This window comes from Ovis aries, chromosome 11 (genome assembly GCF_016772045.2).
Source record: "Ovis aries strain OAR_USU_Benz2616 breed Rambouillet chromosome 11, ARS-UI_Ramb_v3.0, whole genome shotgun sequence".
Classification (NCBI taxonomy): domain Eukaryota; kingdom Metazoa; phylum Chordata; class Mammalia; order Artiodactyla; family Bovidae; genus Ovis; species Ovis aries.
The window spans coordinates 43,443,993-43,454,871 of record NC_056064.1 but is presented as its reverse complement, the minus strand read 5'-3'; the positions used below and the strand labels follow the sequence as shown (position 1 = coordinate 43,454,871).

Genomic DNA, 10,879 nt, shown 5'->3' with positions numbered 1-10,879 from the left:
TTATTTGAGAATGGGGGCCAAATACATATGGTTCAGAGACAGAGCTTGACCTTGGTTTGTGGGAAGAGGGAAGAGGAATCCAAGAAATACATCAGAAATAAAATTAATGTCACTTTGTGACTGCCCCAGTTTGGGCAGAAGTCTGGGGAAGCATCTTGGATATAAGACAAAGGTGTCTAGCTGGGATGACAGGTGGGCAGTGGGACCATGATTCAAAAGGGGAGATAAAGAGAAACTTAGGATCCATTGAATTCAAGAGGCCTGGGTGCCTGCAAGCAGAGATGTCCAGGAGATAAAGGCTTAGGTGTGTAGAGATGCGGACTTGGTAGCTGCCAGCATCCAGAGGGGTTACAATCCCACCTGAGAGGCTGAGATCACCTGGGTGAAGCGTGTGTAGAAAGAGACAAGGAGAGGACACGGGCCAAGTGCTGGCCCTTTAATCAACACTTAAAAGACAGATATAGGAAGACTCAGCCAAGGAGACCAGTTGATCACTGAGAAGTACTGTGAGAGAGGTGTCACCAGGGCCCAGGCTAAGAGAGCATTCCAGGGAAAGGGCAAATCAGAAGATCAGAGAGAGGAGATTGAGCGTGGCGATTGACATGGCAACTCGTGGGTCGCTGATCCTTTTGCTGGTGCAGGGAGTGAGTCAGAGCAGGTGTGTGCTGCCTCTTTGAGAAGCTTGCTCCAAAGGAATGGAGACTGGCATCCACTGGATGGGGCTGCCACATTTTTAATGATGGGACAAGCTTGATAATATTTTTAGGGCCAGGAGAAGGAGTCACTGGGGAGGGGGCATTGAGAATGCAGGAGAGGGAGGGAGGGAGATGGAGGGACCAGCCTAGCCAGGAGGGTCCCCTCTGCTGACTTAGGGAAGAGGAGGAGAGGATGGACAGAGATGCTGGCAAGTTTGATGGTCTGAGGGGCAAGAAGCCACAGGGTTCTTAGCTGCTGGTCTCTCTTTCCAGCAACATTCATTTTATGGATTTCAAATGAAGTTAATGATTAAGTGTGCCAGTGTGTTTGCACTTACAGCCAATAATTAGTGGTTAGCATGTATTGAACACTTGTGCTTTGTCGCTCAGTTGTGTCTGGCTCTTTGCAACACCATGGACTGTAGCCTGCCAAGCACCTCTGTCCATTGTGATTCGCCAGGCAAGAATACTGGAGTGGGTTGCCATGCCCTCCTTCAGGGGATCTTCTTGACCCAGGATCGAACCCAGGTCTCCCACCCTGCAGGCAGATTCTTTACCGTCTGAGCCATGAGGGAAGCCCATGAATACTGGAGTGGGTACCCTGTCCCTTCTCCAGGGAATTTTCTCAATCCAGGAATTGGACCAAGGTCTCCCGCATTGCAGGCAGGTTTTTTACCAGCTGAGCTACCAGGGAAGCCCATATTGAGCGCTTACTGTGTACTAAGTGCCTGGCCTGCGTTATCCTTGCAACAACCCCAAGAGTCAAATGCTTTCCCACACCGCAGAGGTAGCAGTCGCAGAGAAGATGAAGATGAGGGGCTTTCTTGCTAAAGGAAGGCCATTGTTCTTAGTAAATGACAGAGCAGATTCAAACCCAGGGCCATCCAACTTCTGACTGCTGCCCTGCCCCGCCGCAGCCTAGCCTGCCTGGTGCACGAGAGCTTGTTAGTGCCCTTCTCATCCTAGACATCATGTCTGCCGTGTTTTGGGGGCCAAGTCCTGGTCCCAAAGCTCCGCCTGGGGCATAGTTGGTTCCCCTTGGCAACAACAGAAGGCCTGGTAACCCCGTGATTGGCTCAAGGCAGGTTGAGAATTTGCTGGCACGTATTCTCCTCATGATTAAATGTCTTTGCAAGAGGCAAGAGCTGTGATGTGATAGAGAAAACACTGCATTTGGCATCCCAGAAAACTGGGTGACCTTGAAGGTGCTTACCTTCTGTGTGCCCCTGTCGCTTACCTGTCACATGAGGCTGTGACAGCGTTACAGTCGTGCTTGTTTAAAGTGCTGTGCTATACTAATTTGAGATGTTGGTTTTATTTTGTCCTCAGCATGGCAAGGTGCCTGCTGGGCTCTCCCCCCTGGGGTGGCAGAGGGAGGAACAGGGGTGGGAGGGGAAGGCTCTCTCTGGTCCAGAGAGTCAGAGTCTGAGATTCGAGGCTGCTTCTTAGGGGCCTGCCTGCTCTGTCTCTGATGCAGGGGGCCACTATCCGGCGAGATGAGCACTCAGGGGCTGTCGTGGTGGCCAGGATCATGCGAGGGGGCGCAGCAGACCGGAGCGGTGAGTGGCATCAGTGCTGGCCTGGCCACGGCCACAGCCATGGTCCCCCCAGCCTTCCTCCTTTGGTCTCCTTCCCTTCTCCCACTGGCTCGCCTGTTCGGGATGTGCTTTACTTTCTGGGAGTGGGACTGGAATTCTCTTCTCCTTCCTAAGCCCAGTAGAAAGTTTATTTGTTTGAAAATAGGTCAGGCATGGAGTCCTTTGAGGGTCATCAGGAGGGTTTGTGCATTGGCTTAGCCTGGGGATTGTGGTAGTTCAACTTGGTAGGTAAATCCTAACTAGGGAGCAAGACACCCTTTCCTGACACCCCAGCTGCCTTAGCCAGCCTCAGTTACCATGGGGAGCGTGTTCATGTCCCAGATTTGTTTGAGTAGAAAACAAGTTAAGAATCACTGTTGTGAAACAGGCTCACAGATTTAGAGAACAAACTTATGGTTACCCGAGAGGATGGGCGGGAGAGGGGATAGGAAGTCTGGGATTGACATGTAAACACTGCTGTATTTACAATGGATAACCAACAAGGACCTACTGAATATAGCACAGGAAACTCTGCTCAGTACTCTGTAATATCCTACATGGGAAAAGAATTTGAAAAGGAATAGATACATGTATGTATGTAACTGAATCACTTTGCTGTATACCTGAAGCTGACAACATTGTTAATCAACTATACTCCAATATAAAATAAAAAAGAAAAAGAAAAAGAATCTTTGGTGTGTGGGAGAACTAAGTTGGGAAGCAGATCTCCTGGGGTAGGGGAGTGTTGCCCCCAAAAGTCTGGGGACCATTGTGGTGGGAGCCCTAAGACCAGTGCATCCCATTAACAAGCACAGAAATGGCCCAAGTGTCTTGTTAAAATGCAGATTCTGACTCAGCAGGTCTGGGGTGGTACCAAGACTTCTGCAGCCCTTCCTGCGTCCTGGGTGATGCTGCTGCTTCTGGACTGGTGTCCATGTTGAGTGGCAAATAGGGCCCCATATGCAGAGTTGCTTGTCATTAAAGCAGAGGCCAACAGACAGGTGTGTCTAACACTCTTGACTCCATCTTCTCTGGTGCCCTTCAGTTTTCATGTAACATTGGAGAAGGATGTCCTTGGAGTTATGTCTGTACACCCAGGCAGGGGAAGAGTTAATGATATTTTTAAAGAAGCAGAGCTGACAGCAGAAAGAACATAGGCTTTCTATAGCCAAGTAACTGCGTCTGTGCACTGGCTCCATTATTTCTTAGCAGTGTGGCCTTGGGCAAACTGCATCGCTTTTCTGAATCTCAGCTGACTGTTTGTAAACTGGGGGGTTTCACCAGGCTGCTGTGAGGCTGTGATTCGAGGTGAGCCACCCAGCACACCTGGGGATAAGTTCATCCCAGTCCCATCCACTACCTTTAAGCCTTGAATCTCCCCTGCTTTGGTTCTGTAGGCAGGTGCCAGAGGTGCCTAAAACTTCGCGCTCTGGGAACCTTGGCCCCCTTGCTGTGCTGACGGTCAGCCCTTGTGTCTCCTAGGCCTGGTCCACGTTGGAGACGAGCTCCGGGAAGTGAACGGGATCACAGTCCTGCACAAGCGGCCCGACGAGATTAGCCAGATTCTGGTCCGTGCTGTGCGTGAGCTGGGGGTGCGGTGGTTCTTCAGAGACTCAGAGCAGGGCGCTTCCTGGAGCCAGGGTTGATCTAGCCCAGTCTCCCTGTTTTCATGGGGAGACTGCAGACCTAGTGACCTTACAGTGTGCCCTGCACCAGGGCGGGGGTGGTGGGTGTTGGGGACAGGAGGAGGGGAGTGCCCAGACCACCTGCCTCTCTCAGACTCTGTCTTCAGCACAGCCATTCTCCCTACCCCCAGCCTTGTTTCCTGAGGACCCTTCTAGAAGAGCCTCTTGAAAGGGTCCCCTCTTCTAAAGAGCTGAGGAACATGGAGTAAAAGGCTGTAGCACAGGAGAGCAAGGGCTTTGGGGTCAGCTGGTCCTGGGTTAGAATCTTGTCTCCATCACGTTACAATTGTGCAAACTTGGTGGTGGTGGTGGTTAAGTCGCTAAGTTGTATCTGATTCTTTTGTGACCCCATGGACTGTAGCCCGCCAGACTCTTCTGTCCATGGGATTTCCCAGGCAAGAATACTAGATTGGGTTGTCATTTCCTTCTCCAGAGGATCTTCCCAACCCAGGGACTGAACCCAGGTCTCCTGCATTGGCAGGTGGATTCTTTACTAACTGAGCCACCAGGAGTGTCTTGTGTAACCTTGATGGACAAGTCATCAAATCATCAAGTTTTGATTTCCTTTCCTGTTCAATAGGGGTAGGGATGGTTTCTCAACCAAGGCATGGTTATCATTAGGATGTAAACATCTGGAAGAGGGCATTGCACTTCACAACTGCAAGGGGATTCTAGGGTAGCCGGTGCTGGGATGGAAACAACCTTCTCAGTCCATTCTGGGAACTGAAGTCAAAACTGAAATTATAAAAAGCCCCTGTCATAGTTCTGACCTCTATAATCCTCAGGCATCCTCTTCCAGCACGACACTGTTTGCTAACTTTTAATGGTTTGGGGGGTTGAAAATGGGATGAGATCTAAAGTTCAGAGGCCCACTCTTTAAGGCCCTGACTACAGGGGACCCTGGTTGCAGGCAGACCCTTCAATCTTTCTGCCCCCTCTCCTTTTCCCCTGGTTCTGGGCACCAGCCTCCCATGTTCCAGAGTGAGGCGGGATCACTATTGGGTGAGATGTGCTCTAATGGGCCGACATGTGCTTCCCCATGGGCCCCCACGTGGGGTGCAGGATCTGTCTCTGGTACAAGGGAGGGAGACCTGAGATTGGGGAAGATGCAGGTCAACAGGGAAGTGCTGGTTGGGAACCAGCCCCAAATCAGGCAGGAAAGAGGAAAATGAAATTGAGCGAGGATGTGAAAATAACCCAAGAGAAAAGAAGGGAAGTGCTTGAGGGCACTAGAGGTCAGGAGGGAGAGAGAGAGCTGTATTTGTTGTACGCATTGTTCTTAAGTTCTCATTTAGAATCTTCTGGGGACTTTCCTGGTGCTCCAGTGGTTAGGACTCCATGCCTTCAATTCTCCAGGGCCCAGGTTCAATCCCTGGTCAGGGAACTAAGATATTGCAAGCTGTGTGGTGTGGCCAAAAAAAAAAAAAAAAAAAAAGGAGAGAAAAGTGTTCTGTCCCTTTGTCCCATAAAAATGCTTGAGTTAATTCATCTGGGTGCCACCACAGAAGGGCAGGTCATAGGGGAGGCTGCACGTCCAACTTTCTTTTGCATGTGAGTTTCCAGATCAGGGAGGTAACATGTGATGTCCTCGAGGGTTAGATCTGGGAGATGATATGGTCATGTGCTGTCTCCTTTCAGGCGCAGTCCCAGGGATCCATCACCCTGAAAATCATCCCAGCCACCCAGGAGGAAGACCGCCTAAAGGACAGCAAGGTATGGGGGAGCTGAAGGCAAGGGAGTGGGCAAGGAGGGCGGTGGGGGTGGCGGGACTCCAGCCCTGTCTTTGAAACAGTCACTCGGGAAGAGATCATCCATCTGGTCCTCGGAGCAAGTGCTCGGTAGAGACCTGTAACTCAGTCACCAAGTGATTCATTTGTTTGTACCCCATCTCTTCTAAACAGGATTTGACGTAGCTTGCTAATAAAAGACAAGATTCTTCTAATTGAAGTAGAAAAGCCAGGCCATGAAGAGGAGGAGAAGATACCAAATGTTCCGGCTTCAGGCCCAATTAAGTAACTGCCATTTGTTCAATTCCTGGTGGAGCCTACCTTTGGTGGGCACCTGTTCTGTGCCAAGTGCCCTGCCAGATGCTGGAGACCAGGATGATTGGTAGCTTAGAGGTTTCCTGATTCAGTAGGGGAGGCCGGGGACCCAGTGTCTCCTTGAAACGTGATAAGTGCTTCAGGAAAATTCTGTGCAGAGTTCTCAGTTCAGTCGCTCAGTTGTGTTTTACTCTTTGTGACCCATGGACTGCAGCAGAGTTCTAGGCACTTTTTTTTTCCCCTTCATTGGGTCTTCGTTGCTGCATGTGGGCCTTCTCTGATTGCAGTGAGCAGGGGCTACTCTCTAGTTGTGTTTCACGAGCTTCTCATTGCAATGGCTTCTCTTGTTGCAATGCATGGGGCTCTAGGGCTCAGTAGCTGTGGCACATGGGCTTAGTTGCTCCGAGGCATATGGAATCTTCCCAGACCGGGGATCGAACCCATGTCCCTGCATTGGCAGGTGGATTCTTAACCACTGGACCACCAGGGAAGTCCCTAGGCACTTTGGAAGGTGGCACATAATAGGAGGGCTGGCAGTGAGCCTAGAAGAGGGAGAAGAGAAGGGCGGGCAGAAGGGTCTGCATAAGTGGGGGCTCACAGACATGGCAGAGAGGAGTATGAGGTCCATGAAAAAGTGCACTGTGTGGGCCTCCAGGAGGAGGGGGTGGTATGCTGGTGAGATGGGTTAAGGCTCTGTCTGAATGGCCTTGAATGCTTTGTTCAGAGTTTTGGCATAATCCCTGCTTAGATTTCAGAAGCCCACCCCGATGCAAGGATTCGAGTGCAAATTGTTTATTTGGCAGTGACCCCAGGAAACACCAGAACAGGGCTGGGGAAGGGAAGGCAGCCAGTGCAACAAAGGGTGTCTTCTCAGCAAGTTACCACCGTAGACAACCAGAGCTTAATCCTGCTTCAGAATTCGGGGTCCCCTGTAGGCCATGCCTCCTCCATTCCTCCTAACAGCTGGGAGAGCTGGGGAGGGGAGAATCTAGACACCAACTCTCACCAGGCTGTACCCCAGGGGTTGATTCCCAGCAGTTCCTCCCTGCTGAATTAGGGGGGAGCAGATCCTAGTGGCTGGAGGAAGTCGTTAGGCAGTCAGGGTGGGGTGCACTGAAAAGGTAAGGCCCCTGGGGAATATGGGAAGGCACCCCACAGGCCAAGTAACAGCCTCAGAGGCAGTGAGAAGCTCCTAAAGGTATTTCGATTTTTGGTGTTCTTTGCTAGTTTGGTTCTGAGAGGGAAGCGATGGAAATCACATTTCTGTTTTACAAAGCTCCCTAGGGCAGTGATTGGAGGAGGGTGGAGATGGGGTCCAGGGTGCCTGGTAAGAGTCTGAAAGTTAGGAGTTAGTTATGAGGTCCCTATCCTCATAATATTAATATATGGCCAGAAAATTCATACTATTGACTAACTGGTAGGAGTTGTAAAAGACCAGATGAGAGATTATTAAGCCCTGAGCGGAAATGGTGGTAGAGAGGATGGAAGAGGCATTACTCCGACTTCCCAGTAAACTTGGATCTGAACTTTCTGGCAGCCAAGGCGAAAAGGAGAACATAATGAATTACATACTTCTCATGGAAGATGGAAGGAAGCATGCTGATTTTTCAAGAAAACTAATTTTCCGCCCCCATCTCCCAGGACCAGGAGCAGGAAAGACAGGGCATGAAAACACTTGGCATAGAGTAGGTGTCAATAAATAATTTGATGAATGGCAATTATAGCAGACAATGTCTGACAGTTTTTTTACGCAAATGAAAAAATCATCTTCATATGACGATTTCTTATTTGCGCCTTCAGTTGAATCCCAGGGCACACATAATACCTGATGGAAGGTTGTTCTTCCTGGGACAAGCTGGTATGGTCTCTGTATGCAGCTTCTGCAGGTTCTAACTTGATACAGGGAGAGGATTTGGTTTTCCTGGAGGACAAAATGGGTAGCTTATCTCTTAGTCCATCCTTTCTGAATATTTTTCTTTTAGCTAGGTCCTTGGTCAGGGCTGGCCTTCTTTTGAGTGCCTGGGAGCCTGGTGACATGTATGGCTAAATGAGGGTCCCTGTCCTCATAATATTAATATGTGGCCAGAAAATTCGTACTGTTGTCTAACTGAATCTCTTTTGCCTGGCACCTAAGGGATTTGGATTTGTCTAAGGAAAACCTCTGGCCTTTTTTTCCCCCCTATTTTTCTGTTAAAGCAATTGGGCCATAATGATTTGGAAGTAGCAATAAATAAATCCATGCCACTGAATTATAGAAGAGAATGAAGAAATGGGACCCAGTGCTGTCCCCATCCTGTTCTCTAGAGGGATGGCTTCTGGGTATAGAAGAGAGCTGGGGGTTGGCCAAGTATGTGACTCATGAGGTAGAACTGAACTGTCAAAGACATGACTGTCAATTACCCACTGAAAAGTGATGATGAAGAATCGGTAAGAGTAGTTTCATTGATATTTGTGTTCTTATCAAAACATCTAGACTACTTAGTTAACAGATGGCTGCTGACATCATTAGGGGCAGTTAGCATATCAGAAATAACATTTGAGTTAGAAATTGTGCTTGCCTTTGGTTTTTTGCTCCCAAGACTAATGGTTGCTTTGTATAGGCTGAGAGGCTATTGTAAGGACAGCAGGTCAGGTTAATAAGGAGATGTTTAGGTTGGAAAGGGAAATCCGTAAATCATTTTCTGATTCTTTCTTTTTAAAATAGCTTAACAAGTTGATGGTTTTTAAAGCATTTATTTATTTATTTGACTGCACCGGGTCCCAACTGCAGCCATCTGGATCCTCCTTCCTCTCTGCAGCCTCATTCAGGAACTTAGTTGTGGCAGGTGAACTCTTAGTTGCAGCGTGGAGGATCTAGTTCCCCGACCAGGGATCGAACCCAGGCCCCTCGCATTTCAGAGAGTGGGTTCTTAACTACTTTACCACCAGAGAAGTCCCCATTTTTTGGATTCTTGATGGATTTCCCGAGTGGGATATTAAAAATGATTGAACAACAGTAAGAAAATAGGTGTGGTGGGTTTCTGATTAGCCTTCTATTCTTGACACTGCTTGTTCTTCCTAATTGTGAACAGCCTCCTTCGGCCTTCCATGTGGCATAGACATGTCAGTGCTTTCAGGCTGTCTCACCTAGCTCCTCCCTTGCAGGTGTTCATGCGGGCCCTCTTCCACTACAACCCAAGGGAAGACCGGGCCATTCCCTGCCAGGAGGCAGGCCTGCCCTTCCAGCGCAGGCAGGTCCTGGAGGTGGTGAGTCAGGATGACCCCACGTGGTGGCAGGCCAAGCGAGTGGGGGACACCAACCTTCGAGCTGGCCTCATCCCTTCCAAGCAGTTCCAGGAAAGGTGGGTCTGGGGCGTGTTGTAAGGGGGTGTGGTTCTAGAGTGGCCGGAGGTGTAAGTACATGGCAGAGCCCCAGATCTCTGCTAGTAAACCCCGGGGTGGGGGTTCCCACAGGGTGTCCTTCTGTAAGCAAAGTACCAGTGTGCTTGTTGGCTCTTCTCTCATCATCGGTAGTGATGTCTGTTTGAAATTTTAGTCAGTGTATATAAATCTGTACTATTAAATTAATGTATATTTTATAATGCCTACTAGGGCAAGTTGAAAAATAAAATATAAAAATACAGGAGAGGAGGGTAAGGAAAAGAAAATTACCCAGTCTCGCCACTATCTGCTGCTGCTACTGCTAAGTCGCTTCAGTCGTGTCCGACTCTGTGCGACCCCAGAGACGGCAGCCCACCAGGCTCCCCCGTCCCTGGGATTCTCCAGGCAAGAACACTGGAGTGGGTTGCCATTTCCTTCTCCAATGCCTGAAAGTGAAAAGTGAAAGTGAAGGCGCTCAGTCATGTCAGGCTCCTCTGTCCATGGGATTCTCCAGTATACTCTTGCCTGGAAAATCCCATGGACAGAGGAGCCTGGTGGGCTGCAGTCCTTGGGGTCACAAAGAGTCAGACATGACTGAGCGACTTATCTAAACAGCATAATTTATTTCCTTCCTGTGCCTGTTATGTGAGTGATGCATATAGAATTTGAGGTCTTGCCTTTTCTTTTTTTTGGTGACTTAACATTTTGACGTGAGCATTTCCAGCATTACTATAGAATAATAGTATTTATTCTATACTATTAATTAATAGTGAAGAGTGTGAAAGTCGCTCAGGGTATCCAACTGTTTGCAACCGCATGGACTATATAGCCGGCCAGGTTCCTCTGTCCATGGAATTCTCCAGGCCAGAATACTGGAGTGGGTAGCCGTTCCCTTGTCCAGGGGATCTTCCCAACCCAGGGATCAAACCCAGGTCTCCCACATTGCAGGTGGATTCTTTACCATCTGAGCCACCAGGGAAGCCCAATTAATCGCAATATAATATTAATTAATGGTAATATAATATTTCATCAGGAGATGTACTGTTTATTCACAGGCAGCAACTATGGTTTCTGCCCTGTAGGAGCTGACAGTTTAGCTGAAAAGTCACACGTGGTTCAGACGAACAGTTCATATAAAATGTGATGGGTGTGAGGAGGATACCAGGTCTTAGCAGGAGGACTGGCCCTAGTCTGGGCCAGCATGGAAGGCTTCATGGAAGAAAGGTCATACCTCAAGTGACTTCTCTTCTTCCCTGTGGCTGTACGTTGAAGCTCTCTTCAATGTTTCACTGCTACAAGGCTGTAATAATTATCTTGCACATAGTCTGGTCCTCGTATTTCAAATTGATTCCTTAGGCTGGATTTCCAAAAGCGTAAACCCTGGGTCAGAGGGTGTGGCATTTACACCTGCAATGCTTCTCCTGAGATTTGTAGCCCTCTTCCATTTTGAGGGTGTGGCATGGCGCTGTATGTACAAACCTCAGGGTTCATCCATTTCAGTGGCTCTCCTGGTGTGGTCC

At 49.0% G+C, this 10,879-nt stretch overlaps 1 protein-coding gene across 5 annotated transcripts in view; it reads left to right on the top strand.

Moving 5' to 3' along the window:
* MPP3 (MAGUK p55 scaffold protein 3) overlaps window positions 1–10,879 on the top strand; it is a 36,920-nt gene that overhangs the window by 5,021 nt on the left and 21,020 nt on the right. For all 5 annotated transcript variants that reach the window (XM_060394904.1, XM_027974460.3, XM_042256031.2 and 2 more), the window contains 4 exons: window positions 2,173–2,254; window positions 3,755–3,840; window positions 5,596–5,670; window positions 9,144–9,340. In XM_060394904.1, the coding sequence (XP_060250887.1) occupies window positions 2,173–2,254; window positions 3,755–3,840; window positions 5,596–5,670; window positions 9,144–9,340 (440 nt within the window). The remainder of the gene's footprint in view (window positions 1–2,172; window positions 2,255–3,754; window positions 3,841–5,595; window positions 5,671–9,143; window positions 9,341–10,879) is intronic.